A 20,582-nucleotide genomic window follows, 5' to 3' on the forward strand; every position below is an offset into this window, starting at 1 on the left:
GGACAATTACCCTAAGCATACTGCTAAAACAACACTCGATTGGTTTAAGGGGAAACATTTACATGTCTTGGAAGGGCCTAGTCAAAGCCCAGACTTCAATCCAATTGAGAATATGTGGTATGACTTAAAGATTGCTGTACACCAGCGGAACCCATCCAACTTGAAGGAGCTGGAGCAGTTTTGCCTTGAAGAATGGGCAAAAATCCCAGTGGCTAGATGTGCCAAGCTTATAGAGACATACCCCAAGAGACTTGCAGCTGGAATTGCTGCAAAAGGTGGCTCTACAAAGTATTGACTTTGGGGGGGGTGAATAGTTATGCACGCTCAAGTTTTCTGTTTTTTTGTCTTATTTCTTGTTTGTTTCACAACAGAAAATATTTTGCATCTTCAAAGTGGTAGGCATGTTGTGTAAGTCAAATTAGACAAACCCCCCAAAAATCCATTTTAATTCCCGTTGTAAGGCAACAAAATAGGAAAAATGCCAAGGGGGTGAATACTTTCGCAAGCCACTGTATATCATGATTATTTGTATCAATCGCGTGTCATGACATAATGCAGCAGCAAAAACATCGCTAGACCAGCACATTCCTCTCTCTAAAGCGGTATTACACTCAAAAATGCTCTTCTGATGTGATTTAAGCATTGACATGGACTCACAACATCCAATTTCATTGTTTCTCTATGAATAATTCAAATTTTCTTTTTGAAAAACTGTAAAGCGAGAAAATAGAATTCGAGAAACTACAGAGTGCCTATTTGAAAGCTAGGAAAAAAATTATGAGTAGCTTGCGACATGTTTCATAATTTAAAAGTAGCTCTCATGCTAGAAAAGGTTGGAGGCCCCTGGTCTAGACGATCCTATCCACCAATCAGTGCTGTGTATGTACATATATTAACATTTGTGTCAACACAACACGATCAGACTGAGCATTTCGATGGAGGCTCAGGGAACTAAATTATAAGAAATATTCTTGGAGTTATGTTCATGAAATAAACACACACAGTGATTTATTAGACATACAGTGATGAATTAAAAATACAATAAAAAGACTGCATGGGAGCTTTAAAGGTAAATTCCATCTTGCTGTGGACCAATTTATCAGTATTGGGAAACAACACAAGATGGCAGGAACAAGTCAAGCTGTGTAAGAGCCATTCCCTTCCTGCCCCTTAACAGAATGGCTTTGACTGTTGAATGCCTTCATTGACATTGGCAGACATGGGAAGCAATGTGACATTAACCACTTAACCCTCCTGTTATGTTGTGGGTCAATTTGACCCGTTTCCACTTTTGCGTTGTCTAAAATACTAGTTAACCACTCTTTTTCGCCATGAAATTACATGACTTTTCCTCATTTAGGGTCATGAACCTAACTGCAAAATGTGGACACACTGATGTGTTGTGGAATGTCTGTGTACATTTTGTATACAAACATGATGTTGTGGGTCATTTTGACCCGGAGGCTTTCATGTGTATATATATTTGCACAGGTGCAAAACAAAAAAGTGTCTTTGATGTATTTTGTTTTGACTGGTCCTGGTTGCACTTTTAGAATTGTGTTTGGGTTAAAAGGGCTTTCCCAAGCTTCTCCTCAGTGTGAGAGCAGCAGGTGGAAGAGAGCAGAGGGGAGCAGAGGAGGCTACCTATCATCTGAGGGCTCGTCTGAAACGGGAGATAAACTGCTGTTTCAGAAACTCCTCTCTCTCTCTCGCACCCATCAAAACCTCTGTCTGTGTCCCAAATGGAACCCTATTCCCTATGTATTCCCTATTCCCGTATTGGCCCTGGTCAAAAGTAGTGCTCCTACCTGTTATGTCATTTCCAATGTCTACTAATGGAGATCACTCTGAGGAAACGCTTCAACTGTTCGGTTCGTTTTACTTTGTGTATCAATGCATTTGATGCATCTACTACAAAACCATGGTGCTTGCCTACGGAGCTTTGAGGGGAACGGCACTCATTACCTTCAGACTCTGATCAGACCCTACACCCAAACGAGGGCACTACGTTCATCCACCTCTGGCCTGCTAGCCCCCCTACCTCTACGGAAGCACAGTTCCCGCTCAGCCCAGTCAAAACTATTCGCTGCTCTGGCACCCCAATGGTGGAACAAGCTCCCTCATGACGCCAAGACAGCGGAGTCACCGACCACCTTCCGGAGACACTTTAAACACTACCTCTCTAAGGAATACCTGGAATAGTATAAAAGTAATCCCCCCCATAACAAAATTAAATACATTTAACCATGTAAAAAAAAATACAAAAATGGGTGGTTGTCCCACTGGCTATCATAAGTTGAATGCACCAATTTGTAAGTCGTTCAAATGTATTGAACATTAAATACAGAAATATCTCATTTACATACGTTTTCACACCCATTAGTCAATACTTTGTAGAAGCACTATTGGCAGCGATTACAGCTGTGAATTTTTCTGGGTAAATCTCTAAGAGCATTCTACACCTGGATTGTGCCAAAGTTGCCCATTATTCTTTTCAAGATACTTCAAGCTCTATCAAATTGGTTGTTGATCATTGCTAGACAACTGTTTTCAGGTCTTGCCATAGATTTTCAAGTAGATTTAAGTCAAAACCTTAACTCATCCAACATTCACTGTCTTCTTGGTAAGGAACTCCAGTGTAGATTTGGCTTTGTGTTTTAGGTTATTGTCCTGATGCAAGGTGAATTAATCTCCCATTGTCTGGTGGAATGCAGATTGAACCAGGTTTTCTTCTAGGATCTTGCCTGTGCTTAGCTCCATTCCGTAAATGTTTTATCCTGAAAAACTCCTCAGTCCTTAATGATTACAAGCATACCCATAACATGCAGCAACCACTATGCTTGAACATATGGAGAGTGGTACCCAGTAAAGTGTTGTATTGAATTTGCCCCAAACATAACACTTTTATTTTCAGGACAAAAAGGTAATTACTTTGCCACATTTGTTGCAGTATTACTTTAGTGCCTTGTTGCAAACAGGATGCACGTTTTGGAATATTTGTATACTGTACAGGCTTCCTTATTTTACTCTGTCAATTAGGTTAGTATTGTGGAGTAACTACAATGTTGATGATCCATCCTCAGTTTTCTCCTATCACAGCCATTAAACTCTGTAACTGTTTTAAAGTCACCATTGGCCTCATGGTCAAATCCCTGAGTGGCTTCCTTCCTCTCCGGCAACTGAGTTAGGCAGGACGCCTGTATCTTTGTAGTGACTGGGTATATTGATACACCATCCAATTGTAATTAATAACTTCACCATGCTCAAAGGGATATTCAATGTCTGCTTTTTTTTTTTTTTACCCATCTACCAATAGGTGCCCTTCTTTGCGAGGCATTGGAAAACATCCCTGGTCTTTGTGGTTGAATCTGTGTTTGAAATTCAGTGCTCGACTGAGGGACTGTAGTGTCTGAACAATTTATGACTTTGCTGACGTTTGCAAATTGTCTTAGAGGATGTTGACTCAGCTTGAGGGAGCATCTGGAGAGCATTGCTATAGTGGCACCCTAAAACAGAGGAAGTCTGTTAGGGTGGAGTCCTGTGATTGGTGTGTAGGGGAAAACACCAATATCAGGTTACATAGGATATATATACTATGGTTTGGGACAAAGGAGGGGAGAATAACATATTAGAGATTGGATCCGGTTATTCTCCAGATGTCTGCAGATGTCTGTAAATTGGCGCTGAGATCTTCAATGTAATAAATAATTATATAATCGAGGGACAGTGTCAGCAGATTTCTTGTTCTCACAGCATCTCAGCATCGTATTCTCGACACTACATTAATGGCGACGAGGATGCCCACCCTGGGGACGCTACATTAATGGCGACGAGGTATTTGGGCCGGTGTTGCGTCTTTTCTCAGCGTTCCATTCATGGGAGCCGAGCTGACTCTCGCTCCAGAGTCCGGCAGATAAGGGTGAGTTTTCTCACCACTTTGGGCACTGGTCAGTTCGTGTGTCTGTGTGTGTGCGTTGAATGAATGCACCATTAAGATCTTGCGTGTGTGCTATGCTGTTATTTGCTGTGGGATAAGACTTCGTTCTAAATTTCTAAATTTGTTTGCGCTGGTAACAACGCAAACAGGGGGGAGTGTCTATAGGCATTGATAATACTGGACACAGGGATATTTTGCTTGAATAAAATTCAAAAAGAATAGAATGAAAGAAGGAAAGGCCAGGAACTAAGGAAAATGTATACAAATTAGGACATCGCGGATCTATGGCAAGCCCTCAAACGAGGCGAAAATCCTGAAAACTTACTAGGTTGGTTTTTTAGGTCAGTTCCGAGAACTGGTGATTGTGGTAGATACATTCGGTTGCAAGTTACCGCTCGACTTATAGATGACGAGGTATATGTTCGATGTAACCGCTCATTGAATATCCGCAAACTCGAGGTAGCATAAATTTAGGAACAATGAAAAAAACGGCGCGATGGTAGTAGCATGCTTTAGGGGTCCGTAGGAACGGATATAAGCCTCTTAAATTGTGTGTGTGTGTGTGTGTGGAAGAGAGTAGGATTTGTGTTCTATGTTTTGTGTTGGTTTGTGAATTCTGTTAAATGTTACTGTTTGTCTGTGTTGGAGAAATAACGGAGGGGGAAATAACGGAGGGACAGCTGGTCTGTCTACTTTCTGTTGTTTAGCTTGGAGAGAGCTGCTTGGGAGCTCTTCTCACTCTGCAATCGCATTGGTGAATGAACTACGCATGCGTGAGATTTTTATGAGTTTAGAGTTACGTAGAGCAAATATGCCACTTCCCTGCCTGCACTGAGCTGCTGGGAGACGCAGACTCAGAGCAGACAGAGAAGGAGGGGGAGACTTACACACTAATAAAGTATTCTGTTTGTTAAATCGGCTGTTGCTTAACGATGAAACTATTTGATTGATATCTATTGAATTGATAAATGAGAGATATGTTGACGGATTAAAAATATAAAAATAATTAAATAAATTAATTAAATAAAATGTTATTGAGCTATTTATACTATTCCTGAGTTAAGCTGTTTGCTTATTTTTTTTGCGCGAATGTGAACAGAGGAGTATTGCATGGTTGAAATATCCCAGTGAGTGCATAAAATACTAAATTCTTGTCTGTTCCTTTGTTCTTCTGTGATATGAGAGACGATAAGGAGGAGACAGAGAGAGAGAGGAGGTGCTGACGAGTGCATCACGCGACAGGGTGTGCTGCAACGGATCAAGTCAAATCAAGGCTAGTACTGTTCTATTCACAAAACTTACCTTCCCATAGAGGATATTTTGTGTGCCTAGCATATTTCATGCTGTGACAATTTGACAAGGACTTGGCAACAGACTGATCAATTGATGTAATTAAGAATTGCACATTGGAGTTTTTTGTGCATGAGTTGGTTTGATTAGAGTTGAGTTGGGAAATCCAGCACTGACATTATTCTGTAAAATAAAGGTGATTGGGTGCTTATTAACCCTCCTGTTATGTTGTGGGTCAATTTGACCCGTTTCCACTTTGCGTTGTCTAAAATACTAGTTAACCACTCTTTTTCGCCATGAAATTACATGACTTTTCCTCATTTAGGGTCATGAACCTAACTGCAAAATGTGGACACACTGATGTGTTGTGGAATGTCTGTGTACATTTTGTATACAAACATGATGTTGTGGGTCATTTTGACCCGGAGGCTTTCATGTGTATATATATTTGCACAGGTGCAAAACAAAAAAGTGTCTTTGATGTATTTTGTTTTGACTGGTCCTGGTTGCACTTTTAGAATTGTGTTTGGGTTAAAAAGGGCTTTCCCAAGCTTCTCCTCAGTGTGAGAGCAGCAGGTCCCTGACACAGACACTCAAAAATGAGCTCCAAAAGATTTTCAATCAATGAAGTCTTATCACAAATTCTGGACTGTGACAGTGAAAAAGAAGAGGTTTCAGAGACAGAGGATATTTCAGAGATAGAGGACAATGCTGTTGATGATCCAGATTTTGTCTTCATTGAAGAGGATCCAGAGGAGAGTCCGGCCTCCTCGGTCGACAGCAGCTGCATCTGCCGTCCAGAAAATTCAAGCTGGACCATCAACACATGCCTCCAATCAACCAGAAATGGATCCAGTGGATACAGGCAGTGGCAAGAAACGGAAAAGATGCCAGCTCTGCCCCCCTCGACAAGACAGTAAAACAAGCACCACTTGTGTAGAATGCAATAAATACATCTGCAGAAAGCACACACACACATTGTGTTCAACATGTAGAGAGAAAGACTGAAGGGATAATATGGACCAATAGGGGGAAAAAAACCTACTTGGGGAAACTGAAAAATCTTGTTTGTGAGAAAGGAAATATGTTTAACAAATAGTTCTTAAATATTGTTTAAAAAAAATAAAAAGTATTGTATTTCTTCTTTCTGAAATGTCTGATAAGACAAAATAAAGTTATTTCTGTTTTTACTTAATTCTTTGACTGTCTTGAGTGTGTTTAAACTGTGCGGGTCAATTTGACCCGTAACATAATGGATGTCATTTTTTTCCAGCAAAGCACAAGGGTTAAGTGCAGAAAATCACTACTTTTTTCAGGCTCCAAACTCTTACAGTCTCTAAGTAGGTTCCGTAAAGCTTCCTCTAACTCTGATAGTTTGAAAGCTTTCGGACAGCCATGCAAACACTGGCATAATATCCTACAGCCTCAATTCACTTATCGAAATGTGTAATCTTATCCACAAAATAGTAAATACATAAAGTGCTCTTTCATTCAAAACAGAAAACAAGGAATTAGAAATAAACATCAAAAAGTATATTTTCAATGAGAAAGTCCTGAGTGAAAAAACAACATAATACATCATTACACAGAAAAATGTGAATGCCAATTGCCAGTCTGACATCTCAATATAGTACAATATTGTACCGTTTCTGACAATTATTTTGATCAATTGGACAGACAAAATGAAATAGGGCAGTGCTTATCACACATTGATCAGCAGCATAAAATATACCACATGGGCGGCAGGTAGCTTAGTGGTTAAGAGCGTTGTGCCAGTAACCAAAAGGTCGCTGGTTCTAATCCCTGTAGCCAACTAGGTAAAAAATCTGTCGATGTGCCCTTGAGCAAGGCACTTAACCCTAATTGCTCCTGTAAGTCGCTCTGGATAAGAGTGTCTGCTAAATGACTAAAAATTTAAATATCAATACATATGCATGCACAGCATAATGAGAAAGTGAAACATTAAAGAGTATTGGAGTCACAGAGGGAAAAGCAAAGAACACACAAACATAAGAACAGGTTACATTATCTTGGTATGTCTACTATTTTTATTTTTTTATGAAGATGGAACCAGGTTGAACTCCTCTGCTCTGGCAATAGCCAATAAATGATTCCCAGCTCGCACTCTGTTCACCATGAAATTACACAACCAGTTGAGTGTTGTCCGGGGAACGCGGCAAGTCACTGGAGAATTAATGAAATGCCGGGGTGGATGGAGAGAAATTGCCTGTATAACCTATACAAGGTGCCCTTGTTGTATTTCCAAGAATAAGTCATACAACTGAAACGCAGTCACCACTAAGAGATGTCTCCCTGTGCTGTGCCTTCACGTTTACTACATTGTGGTCCTAAGGAAACAAGGACAGCCGTCGGCTGACATATCACCTCCAAAGGAACATGCACAGAGGAAGTGGCAAGACCATGTTTTTTTTAATAAATATGATTCTATGGCACACCACACTCATTATATGGGTGGGTAAACAATAAGGTAAATAAGTGTTTGGTGAAATGAGGTTGTGAATAACATCTTGTTTCTTACCTGACCAGACTGCCAGTGACATCAGGATCGCGGGCTGTGACCGTTCCTATAACCGTGTTGATGGGGGCATTCTCATCCACCTGCAGGACAAATGTGGGCTTGGAGAAGACAGGGGGTTCATCTGAATCTTCCACTGCAATCTTCACTGTGGCTGTATCCTTGAAGGGGACGCCGCTGTTGGGATCAAATCGAATGTTGGCCGCCTCCACCTTCAGTGTATATGACTTTTTAGTCTCAAAGTTCAGGAGCTGTGGAAAATGACAGAAACAAATGCCTCACTGATGTCCAAAGCAGCAGGAAAGAATGCACCTGATGTGGATGGAGAAGAGTTTGGAGCCTTTCTGAGTTGAAATGCAATAGTGTGATCTCTGATCCTCTCAAAACATGTAGGAAAATAATCCAAGCACATGGTGGAACAACATTTTGTATTATTAGCAATAACCACAATCTCACCTCAAGTAATCCATGTGTTAGCAATTTGTATAGTGATATGGCATCGGCTCTAGGAAAGAATAAGGCTGTAAATAAAGTTAATCTAATCTGGTATCACACAGATCTGGTTCAAATGTGTCAGGCAATAATGAAAATAATGTTATTTGTATGTTTGTGCTACCTGAAAATATAATTTTGTGGCCCTGCATTACCATGACGATAACACTGTTACAAAATTATTGCCGGCAATCATTTGAAGGATAGCAATTTTTGAGGCATTATCATCACATGAATAGAAGTGGATGTGTTTTCAGGAATTCTAACAAAATAATGCAATTTCCTAGGGAGAATTGCATACCTATGTGTACTTCAGTGAGAAGAAACATACACCTGAAATAACAGTTGGGCTCATTCCTATTTCACAAGGACATTGAGAAACAATGTCCACTACTTTTTTACACAGCTCATTATTGAATATTTGCAACATGTAAAAACATCACAATTTAACTCTCTGGCATCTCTGCAGCCATCCCAGACTGTCACAATTGTATTTTGAATCACCTCTGTCCGCTCTTATAATACTAGAATAATGGGATCAAGTCACTTCCACGCTCCAAAACCAGGATTTATAGGGAAATCAAAACTGGGCCTTGCCGCTTGAGGGGATGTGAGTTGGCTTTGGGAATGAGAGGGGTTAGCAGAGGGATCAACAAATTTATTCCAGCTTTTCACAAAAAAAGAAAAATAATCCAGTGGTCCCCTAGGCTGGGTCGGGCCAGCGCTGGGGCAGTGCCGGCAGCAGGCCCAGCTGTGAGAGAAAAGCAGCTGGGGACGGGGACTGACAGTGGGCTTTGAAGTCCACACGTCTGGCGTCAGGGCACCCGTATGGAGAGGGCCCTGCAGCCCAGTCTGCCGCGGTCTAAGAAGCTATTTGGAGCATTTTCATTATTAACCGCCCTTCCTCTCTCTCCTCCTCCCCACCTTCTTCTCCTCCTCCTCTATGTTGAGAGGAGTGAACAGCTGGACCAAGAGCAAACATTGGTTTCTAAGGATTCCAGCCTAATACCAAGTGTAAAGGAGCCCAGGGCTAAAAGTGGACAGGGGTCAATTGTCAGAATGATTACGCCGCAGTTAAAGAATGGAATACCACAATAGTTAAACTAACTATTCAGCACTATTTCCTGATCACCTCTATTCTGTTTTTGTATTTGTTTTACATGAACAATTAACAAGTCAGACTCCTTACTGTATTGCAGTTATAGTTGTACTTTTAAAGTGTAATGCATAGTTGACCATATCTTATAACAAAGCAGTATGTTCATATTGTTTGTCTCTTATCACTGTATGGTAGTTTCAACAAGCGACTCTACCTCCACAGTTTTACCTCAGAATAGAACTTTGAAGATAGTATTAATATTCTTATCCTCTCAAATGATCCTCAATGACATATGACCTCTCCACTGAGTCAGCCATATTTGAATTGGCCCTCTATGACACTCTGCCATTACTCATTGTTTTGGGGGAGTTCAATTCATGCAGCACTTGACTCGCTGTAATCCAGAGAGCAGCACTTTAGTTTCCATATTGATGGAACATATGCTTAGTGGACGTGTCAGACCGGCTTGTGTTGCTACAGTATGTGCATATGAAGATGGGGCTGCTTTTTCACTCCATTTTCCCCATGCTTGTCCCTTGTTGATGTCCCCACCTCAGAGCCCTCCTGTGCCATGCTTCAAATTCCCATGAGCCTCAGCATAGGATCTGTATGTATACACACAGGCCATTTAGAGACATCAAAGTTCAGTGCTGGCTGGTGGAGGAAGCAGAACTTCCCACTAACACCCCCCGATTGGCCTGAGGGGTGGGAGATAAAAAGCTTAAACCCAAAACAACAAAGCCACTTCCTAGTTTGTGCTTCTGCAGTCGTGTTTAGATCAATATTTTTTAACCTTGCCGCAAAGAATCTTTCATAATTTGCACTTGGTATTTGACATTAGTTTATAGAGCTATTTTTGTTGTTGGGGGTGTCGTGGTGCTATTGCTCCATTTAATCCTTTGTTCTTCCACATCGGCTAAGAAAACATCCACAAGCTGGTGCAACAGGGCTCTGAAACCAAGAAAATGTTGTTCAGAGTGCAGAACGGATGCAGAAATACCAGTTCTGCTAAAGTAATCTGAACTTCACCATCTGGAGATGTAGAGGTGAGAAGAGAGTAGGCAGTTGATTTCCTGTTTTTCACATGCAATCTCATCCATCATGCTATTAGCAATGCAGGCAGGAGATTCCAGGCCAAGTATACCAGAATAAAGTGATGAGGCAGAGCCACAGCACTGCTGTCACTGTGCAATACTAGAGGGAAGTATCTCAAAGGTCTTATTGATCATGTCTAGTTTGTTCTCAAGCCGTCTGTTTTGTTTAGTAGAGTATAATCTATTCCAGGTAGATCATCAAAAAAATATTATTTAATTTCATCCAATAGTTTGTTCATAGTTACAGGAAGTCACAGTGGACGTCCTAATGTAATGTCATTTAGCATCCAAATGCAATGACATACTATCACGCTTGAATGATCTATAGCTCTAATTCGAGACATTAAACTAACCATGAGTCAAGACGTGAGCACACATCCATCACTCATGTATACACTTGAATACTTCAGGCCTGAAGTACCTCCTTCTTCTATCATCGCAGTTCTACGGAAAAATTGTGATACTGTATATTGTGGTGTAAGAGTAAATATTTAGATTGCTGGAGGCAAACATGCCATATAATTTGTTTTCCCTTTCGTACATTTAATCAGTGTTAATTTGGTAGCTGTTTTTGATATATATAGATCAATTCAATGGTGAAGGTGAATTAAGATGGAGGAATTCAGATATGATGTTTTTGTTTGCGTGCTACGCACATACTTTTTTAACTACGTCAGTGTGCCTATAAAACAGCACAATCTACTTTTCCATTTTTTCAAATTGCCGCCGTATTGGAGCTAGAATTGGGATCATGTATACTGTGCTAATGCCAATACAAAAAATTGTAACGGAGAGCACTGTACAACAAGGCGAACTTAGCAAATGAAGCGTTTGTGGTAAGTACACGGGGCCGCAATCTTTATGCATCTTTGCCATTGAAACTGCTTTGCAGTATACAGTATATGTAGTACTATAGCATTTTTTTTTTTCATGGTCAATTTAAATTAAATCAGTCTAGATATATAGCTCTGACCTGTAGCTTGTATGAACGACCTACCTCCTTTGATACCACGTCTTGCAACCTACTATTTGGACCTTGTTTAAGTTCAAGCTGTTAAGGATATGTGGTTGTTGGTGGAACCTTAGGACAGAGGAGTTTGCGTCAGGTTCTTACCTTCTTTAGCCGAAGGATCCCCTCTTGAGTCTGGGCATCTGTAGTGATCTCGAAGACGTCCTTCTCATCACCGTCGATGATGTTGTACGTTGATTTGGCGTTCTCGCCAATATCTCTATCATTTGCCTTTACCTTGCCACCAGGTTTACCAATGCCAAGGTCCTCTGGGATCACAAACTCGTACAGACCTGAAGAATAGGACATAATGATTATTTCACCCTAACAGTAGATGTATCCTTATCTATGCATCTATATAACTAGTACAATTCTGATTATTGTGGAAATTCATGAAAAAACATTACGCAGCAAAAGAACATCAAATACAGTGAGGGAAAAAAGTATTTGATCCCCTGCTGATTTTGTACGTTTGCCCACTGACAAAGACATGATCAGCCTATAATTTTAATGGTAGGTTTATTTGGACAGTGGGAGACAGAATAACAACAAAAAAATGAGGGAAATAAGTATTTGACCCCTCTGCAAAACATGACTTAGTACTTGGTGGCAAAACCCTTTTTGGCAATCACAGAGGTCAGATGTTTCTTGTAGTTGGCCACCAGCTTTGCACACATCTCAGGAGGGATTTTGTCCCACTCCTCTTTGCAGATCTTCTCCAAGTCATTAAGGTTTTGAGGCTGACGTTTGGCAACTTGAACCTTCAGCTCCCTCCACAGATTTTCTATGGGATTAAGGTCTGGAGACTGACTAGGCCACTCCAGGACCTTAATGTGCTTCTTCTTGAGCCACACCTTTGTTGCCTTGGCCGTGTGTTATGGGTCATTGTCATGCTGGAATACCCATCCACGACCCATTTTCAATGCCCTGGCTGAGGGAAGGAGGTTCTCACCCAAGATTTGACGGTACATGGCCCCGTCCATCGTCCCTTTGATGCGGTGAAGTTGCCCTGTCCCCTTAGCAGAAAAACACCCCCAAAGCATAATGTTTCCACCTCCATGTTTGACGGTGGGGATGGTGTTCTTGGGGTCATAGGCAGCATTCCTCCTCCTCCAAATACACAGAGTTGAGTTGATGCCAAAGAGCTCCATTTTGGTCTCATCTGACCACAACACTTTCACCCAGTTCTCCTCTGAATCATTCAGATGTTCATTGGCAAACTTCAGACGGGCCTGTATATGTGCTTTCTTGAGCAGGGGGACCTTGCGGTCGCTGCAGGATTTCAGTCCTTCACGGCGTAGTGTGTTACCAATTGTTTTCTTGGTGACTATGGTCCCAGCTGCCTTGAGATCATTGACAAGATCATTCTCATGATCATTGCAACTCCACGAGGTGAGATCTTGCATGGAGCCCCAGGCCGAGGGAGATTGACAGTTATTTTGTGTTTCTTCCATTTGCGAATAATCGCACCAACTGTTGTCACCTTCTCACCAAGCTGCTTGGCGATGGTCTTGTAGCCCATTCCAGCCTTGTGTAGGTCTACAATCTTGTCCCTGACATCCTTGGAGAGCTCTTTGGTCTTGGCCATGGTGGAGAGTTTGGAATCTGATTGATTGATCGCTTCTGTGGACAGGTGTCTTTTATACAGGTAACAAACTGAGATTAGGAGCACTTCCTTTAAGAGTGTGCTCCTAATCTCAGCTCGTTACCTGTATAAAAGACACCTGGGAGCCAGAAATCTTTCTGATTGAGAGGGGGTCAAATACTTATTTCACTCATTAAAATGCAATTCAATTTATAACATTTTTGACATGCGTTTTTCTGGATTTTTTTGTTGTTATTCTGTCTCTCACTGTTCAAATTAACCTACCATTAAAATTATAGACTGATCATTTCTTTGTCAGTGGGAAAACGTACAAAATCAGCAGGGGAACAAATACTTTTTTCCCTCACTGTACATTCAGATTTATCAATAATGGGTTTTAACAATATAGTATATGAAGAAAGAATTTGACATTTAGCTTACTTTTTGAGAACTTTGGCGGATTATCATTGACATCTGTTAGTGTGACAGTAACTGTTGTTGTCCCTGACAACCCTCCCATATGACCACCCATGTCTTTTGCTTGAATGACGACTAGGTACTCCTCTCGCATCTCTCGATCCATCCCATGTAAAGCAATTTTAATGATCGCTGAAAGCAAAATGTTTTACATCAAATATATTGTTATTGCAAAAAATGAACATACACATAAATAAATAGAATGGGGTATACAAAGGCATTCATAATGCTTTACATGATCGTTTTATTGCACCTTTAAGAGTGTTGCAGTATCCTTCATAACAACCTTTTAAGCACTTATTTTATTAAACAGCAGTGGAATTTCTGACAGAACACCTGGAGAGAAGCTCTGATCCTGTGGATGGCATTGCAAATCAATGTGTTTGTTTGCTGGAGTGTTGTACTGCTGTCTGCAAGTAATTTGTATTCTGATTGAATGGGAATTATGCTGTCCAGGTGCATCATGCACCCCAGAAATCTGAGGGGACACAAAGTACGTGAGGATGGCTGAGGGGTGGAGAATTTTTTTCAAACACCTGCAATCTAGAGCCTTAATTATTATGCTTAATTTTATGTGAAAAAATATGTATATTTTTCTGCATATCTAAGCATACCTATTGAGCTGTCTATATCCTCCTGACTGGTGGTTATTTTTTTAAAGAAGCTAAACATGATTCTCTGCATCTCTGCTAAAATCTGGGTAAAAGACTGAATGGAATGTGAGTCTTACTCAGTGCATTTAGTATTTTGCTTGCTTTTCTTAAGTCTACCAACCTTGCCAGCAGGCATGCCAGCTAAGATAGTTAGACAAGCTAGCTGCTGTAACTTGATTGATAGCCTGAAATGGCTTCTTGGTAGCTAGTTATGAGGTTGGGAGATTGGGAACGTATCTGGACAAGCTAAAGCCAACTTCATAAAATTGTTAGGTGGCTAGTAGTATTACAGATAATAAAATATACAGTGGGGGGAACAGGTATTTGATACACTGCCGATTTTGCAGGTTTTCCTATTTACAAAGCATGTAGAGGTCTGTAATTTTTTATCATAGGTACACTTCAACTGTGAGAGACGGAATCTAAAACAAAAATCCAGAAAATCACATTGTATGATTTTTAAGTAATTAATTTGCATTTTATTGCATGACATAAGTATTTGATACATCAGAAAAGCAGAACTTAATATTTGGTACAGAAACCTTTGTTTGCAATTACAGAGATCATACGTTTCCTGTAGGTCTTGACCAGGTTTGCACACACTGCAGCAGGGATTTTGGCCCACTCCTCCATACAAACCTTCTCCAGATCCTTCAGGTTTCGGGGCTGTCGCTGGGCAATACGGACTTTCAGCTCCCTCCAAAGATTTTCTATTGGGTTCAGGTCTGGAGACTGGCTAGGCCACTCCAGGACCTTGAGATGCTTCTTACGGAGCCACTCCTTAGTTGCCCTGGCTGTGTGTTTCTATTGGGTTCAGGTCTGGAGACTGGCTAGGCCACTCCAGGACCTTGAGATGCTTCTTACGGAGCCACTCCTTAGTTGCCCTGGCTGTGTGTTTCGGGTCGTTGTCATGCTGGAAGACCCAGCCACGACCCATCTTCAATACTCTTACTGAGGGAAGGAGGTTGTTGGCCAAGATCTCGCAATACATGGCCCCATCCATCCTCCCCTCAATACAGTGCAGTCGTCCTGTCCCCTTTGCAGAAAAGCATCCCCAAAGAATGATGTTTCCACCTCCATGCTTCACGGTTGGGATGGTGTTCTTGGGGTTGTACTCATCCTTTTTCTTCCTCCAAACACGGCAAGTGGAGTTTAGTGGAGTTTAGACCTTCTCCCATTCCTCCTCTGGATCATCCAGATGGTCATTGGCAAACTTCAGACGGGCCTGGACATGTGCTGGCTTGAGCAGGGGGACCTTGCGTGTGCTGCAGGATTTTAATCCATGACGGCGTAGTGTGTTACTAATGGTTTCCTTTGAGACTGTGGTCCCAGCTCTCTTCAGGTCATTGACCAGGTCCTGCCGTGTAGTTCTGGGCTGATCCCTCACCTTCCTCATGATCATTGATGGCCCACGAGGTGAGATCTTGCATGGAGCCCCAGACCGAGGGTGATTGACCGTCATCTTGAACTTCTTCCATTTTCTAATAATTGCGCCAACAGTTGTTGCCTTCTCACCAAGCTGCTTGCCTATTGTCCTGTAGCCCATCCCAGCCTTGTGCAGGTCTACAATTTTATCCCTGATGTCCTTACACAGCTCTCTGGTCTTGGCCATTGTGGAGAGGTTGGAGTCTGTTTGATTGAGTGTGTGGACAGGTGTCTTTTATACAGGTAACGAGTTCAAACAGGTGCAGTTAATACAGGTAATGAGTGGAGAACAGGAGGGCTTCTTAAAGAAAAACTAACAGGTCTGTGAGAGCCGGAATTCTTACTGGTTGGTAGGTGATCAAATACTTATGTCATGCAATAAAATGCAAATTAATTACTTAAAAGTCATACAATGTGATTTTCTGGATTTTTGTTTTAGATTCCATCTCTCACAGTTGAAGTGTACCTATGATAAAAGTTACAGACCTCTACATGCTTTGTAAGTAGGAAAACCTGCAAAATCGGCAGTGTATGAAATACTTGTTCTCCCCACTGTATATACTGTATAAAAAAATATATTGTATGCAGAATGGACCTTATTGGCTGCAGTGGCACAGTGCAGAATAAGAAGAGCTCAGTGCAAGGATAATCCACTCAGAAAAGAGAGGCCTGCAGGATAATCAAATAAATGAAGGTATTTTTTGGCCTGACAGCTTTGGTCATATAATGCCTGAGACAATGAACTCTCAGCTAAGAGATTAATTCACATATTCTCACTGCACCACTTTAAAAAATATATTTTTTCACTATTGTTGGGGGAGAGGGGTGATTTAGACTGTATTATCAGAGTAATAACATGTATGCTACACTGTCTTGAAAAATGTTTTTTACACTATGCATATGACTTTGAAGCAGGTAAAAACAACTCTCCCTAAAAAAAGTGCACGCAGACACACATACACACACACAAACACACACACGCACGCACCACACCCACAAACACACATGCACACACACTTCAGTCATCCTCTGTTACTCACTCTACTGTCATCTCTGTTGATCATCGTTAGCTATTCAAATTAATTCCTAATCACTGAAAAGGGTGGAAAGACAAACACTCATTTCCATAGATATTTGCTAAGATATTTTCTACCATCCATTAACCAAGTGATGGATTGGGGCATGGTGTTTATTTATTTATCAAATGCATTTCATTTCCTTCCTGGTGTTGGAAGTGTCAAATGGATTATAATGTTTGTTTTTCCCTTACCTTTTACTTGTCATTAACATTCATTAACACATCTGGCTCACTTGAATGAGCCATCTGCATGTGCTCAGTAATCATGCAAAGCGTACACGCTGATCCTCAAATGGTCCTTTCATAGATTCACTATAGCTTCTCCATTTTATTATGGTAGAGGTGAGTGATTAAAATCCATAATGTTGTTGAGAAGGAAACAGGGTTTTTATATGTAAAGCTACGTCTTCATATGTATTATGTACATACGGTTTTGACGTTTTTAGAGCTTGTTTATTGTATGTTGTTTTTCCAAATTGTGAGCAGTTGATTTCCATCGCATTGCTTATTAATGTAATTTCACCATTATTTAATCATGTTGCTTACAGACACACTGTTAACAAGTCGGCTGAAAATGCAATTAGGAAAACAACAGAGTCAAGGTTGAAGAATAAGCAGACGGCAGATGGAATTAAAAAAGATAGCACTGTCATTTAAATGTAACAGTCCTTGAATATCTTGTTGGGAGTTATATCCTCAAAATGCAACTATAATCTGTATGCTGAGTAATTGTCCATGTATGGATAATATGTATTCAATCTGTACATTTAGCTGAAACAACACTTGTGATGTTTTGACTGCCATCAAACCGTGGAGAAAGGATTGTATCTGTTCAGGGTCAACAAGGTTACATGTCATGACCCTGAAGTTTACATTTATTTTGCGCTGTTGAAGAAAAAGCTGCAAGTAAGCATTTCACTGTACTGTTTACACCCACTGTATCCTGTGCATGTGACGAATAAACTTTGTTTTGATTTAGTATTTCACCATGGCAATCCACTCACCAGTGTTGGGGTCTATGGAGAAGTAAGGCTGTCCGTCCAGTATGCTGTACACAAGTTTAGCACTGTTTCCATAGACTGGGTCATCTGCGTCTGTTGCCGTCACCCTAGTGACTGAGGTACCTTTATATGAGAAACAGCACATTATTAAAAAGAGAGTGGACGTCTGACACCCATAATCACTCCTTACAGCTAGCTTCTCCCCCTGTAATCTTCCTGGTTCCACTATAAAGCCAGAGGTACTTATTGGTAAGGTCAAAGACAACATTATTGCCAGACACATGAATGACACAGCATACTGTGCTACAACTATCTTACAGTGAAGGCTTTGAAAAATGAACAAGAAAGAGCAGGGCTGATGCTGATGCCCAACTCTTCATTAGTCTGTGGCTCAGGTGGAAACAGAATAAAAGGGGGAAAGCTGTTCGTAGGCAGCAACTTGACAGTACAGATGGTATGGTAATTTATTTTGTAAAATATGTTCTCATGTGTTCTGACAACATCGGTAAGTGTTAATGGTTACAGAAGGCATCAGGCCTAGCCACAGGTATCCAGGCCTGTTGACTGCAGGAGACAGAATGGGTCATAGTGGGGGACAACACTAGTTAAGGCCACCTCTGTGCCTGCCATTAGGCTGTGCCATTAATCTGGCACAAACAAAGTAAATTACACCAGGCCAGTTTAACATGGTGCTTCTCAGTTTTAATATAAGGATGCTAACTCGTTTCTATTCTAGTTGATTTCTCTGCTGATTGTTGTTAGGACCATTGAAAGAAAATTTGTGGAATACAGGTGGAGATGTTTCCCTCATGCAGCTGCTGGCAAGGAACATAGTCTGTTGGCCTAAACTCCTCTGTTGTGCCTTGTATCACCTGGCTTTGGGGCTTGGCAAATGTTTTTGAGGCCAAGAGCATGAGATGTGCCTTTGTAGATACAGACATTCTGCAGTTCAGAATATGTGGTGATCATCTGTTTTACAGGTACACTGAATAATACTTTCATGAGCCTGTTCATATGACATGTTCCACAATAAAGACCCACTCCAGCAGAATTTCAAGATTGTTTCATGAGAGAGGGTCATTAAATATTGTACACGTAGGAAATGCATTTCCTGTTTAAACAGCCACAACATGTCAAACAATGATTAATAGTAACCTTGTCCTCCCTTTTACAACAACAAAACAAAGCATATAGACCACCATTGCACTCAGACTCAAAAACCTGCTTTGCTATTGCTACCCAATTATTTCACATAGAGAGCCTCAAGTGGCCCTTTGAGACGTGTTTGTTAGTAATTCATGTGCTGTGATGACCCTTACTGTTGCCAGGGCTTACCTTTACATTTCATACTGCTTATTATTGCTGAGGCTGTGTGTGTTTGTGTTTGTGTTTGTGTTTGTGTGTGTGTGTGTGTGTGTGTGTGTGTGTGTGTGTGTGTGTGTGTGTGTGTGTGTGTGTGTGTGTGTGTGTGTGTGTGTGTGTGTGTGTGTGTGTGTGTGTGTGTGTGTGTGTGTGTGTGTGTGTGTGTGTGTGTGTGTGTGTGCGTGCGTGCGTGCGTGCGTGTGTGTGCGTGGTATGTGGTATGTGGTGTGTGAGTGACTGAGTGAGTGTGTACGTGTATGCGTGCTGGAGATGAGCTACTTAGTATCAGACCCTTTCATGACATTTTATGCAGTATCATATACACTGTTTTCCCTGTGGTCAGAAAATCACAGAACAGCTTCAGGTACTGTTACAATACCAGAACTGTAGTAAACCTAGATTAACTGAAAATGTCACAAAGTGTTTGTTTAAATCAAATGGGCAGGGTTTGTAGGGAAATAATACTAACTAATTAAAATTGAAGTACTATTGATGTATGCAACAATACAAATTAGTCTATTCCTGTATATTGTATCTGCTATAGGTATTTGCCAATTGTCAAATTAAATTAAGACAGGACAGGAAATTGCTCCACTTTTCAGTCTTATCTGCCTAAAAGTTAAATTGCAAATACTACAATGGCAGTGGGAAAATGGAGCCATATTTGCATTTAATTATGAAAGCACCTTCATACTTCTTGATTGCTTGAAAGGTGTGTCTGCAGCAAATAGCAAATCCAAACTATGTGACAATCCATAGGGATTGAAGTGCGGAACAAAACAGTGGAACCAGTGGGCCTTGAAATAGCCCCCACTTCCTTTTTTCTTACAGAGGGGTACATTCTCCACTCCTCTGATAAAAAATAAAATAATGAGAGATTAGAAAAGCTTCTGTTTGGCACTGTTTCAAATCATTACAGATTAGCTTGTCCTTCCTGGATATTGTACCGAGAATTTGGGGACACTCATGACTGCAGAGTTGAACGCACCTCTGGACCCTTGGTCGAGGAAACTCAATTGTGGGAATATTGTCTCTGGTTTGATTTGATGCCTGTAGCCCACCAGTGCAATTACAAAGATGTAATACCTATAAACTTTAGGAGATGAAAAATAACAATCGCTTATAAAAAAAATGAAATTCCAAAGCTGATTTGGGTCTGTGACAAAACCTCTGCAGGTTTGAGGCCTAAATCGACTGATGTGTGCAGTCACACTACTGACGTTAATTCTCAAACAAATGTCACTTACAGTATGTGGTAGTATCTGAACTAACTTTGCGATGGATGAATGAATCTATGCTATTCCCCTGTGTAAAGACATATGTCATGCACTTTCTTTCAGTAGTCCACAAACACCCAGAGATGCTACAGGTTGTGTTAATGTGGTAAACCTAATGTCATCTCATTAATATTACCTAGAGTCCTGAGGACTTATTGCTACACAAATTATAAAAACTAATGTTATGCCCACAGGTTATGAAACTATTAGGCAATTAAGAGTTATGGTCATGGTCTTTATGATGTGAACGCTAGTGTTTCAATAGCA

At 40.8% G+C, this 20,582-nt stretch overlaps 1 protein-coding gene across 3 annotated transcripts in view; it reads right to left on the reverse strand.

The window, feature by feature from the left end:
- The window catches only part of LOC121582319 (cadherin-8-like), an 87,962-nt gene that overhangs the window by 18,599 nt on the left and 48,781 nt on the right, over nt 1-20,582 (reverse strand). For all 3 annotated transcript variants that reach the window (XM_045225073.1, XM_041898036.2, XM_045225071.1), the window contains exons 4-7: nt 17,680-17,799; nt 13,484-13,651; nt 11,563-11,750; nt 7,767-8,014 (exon numbers count right to left, since the gene is read on the reverse strand). In XM_045225073.1, coding sequence (XP_045081008.1) covers nt 7,767-8,014; nt 11,563-11,750; nt 13,484-13,651; nt 17,680-17,799 — 724 coding nt within the window. The remainder of the gene's footprint in view (nt 1-7,766; nt 8,015-11,562; nt 11,751-13,483; nt 13,652-17,679; nt 17,800-20,582) is intronic.

The sequence above is a fragment of the Coregonus clupeaformis genome, chromosome 15 (genome assembly GCF_020615455.1).
Source record: "Coregonus clupeaformis isolate EN_2021a chromosome 15, ASM2061545v1, whole genome shotgun sequence".
In the NCBI taxonomy this organism is placed as follows: domain Eukaryota; kingdom Metazoa; phylum Chordata; class Actinopteri; order Salmoniformes; family Salmonidae; genus Coregonus; species Coregonus clupeaformis.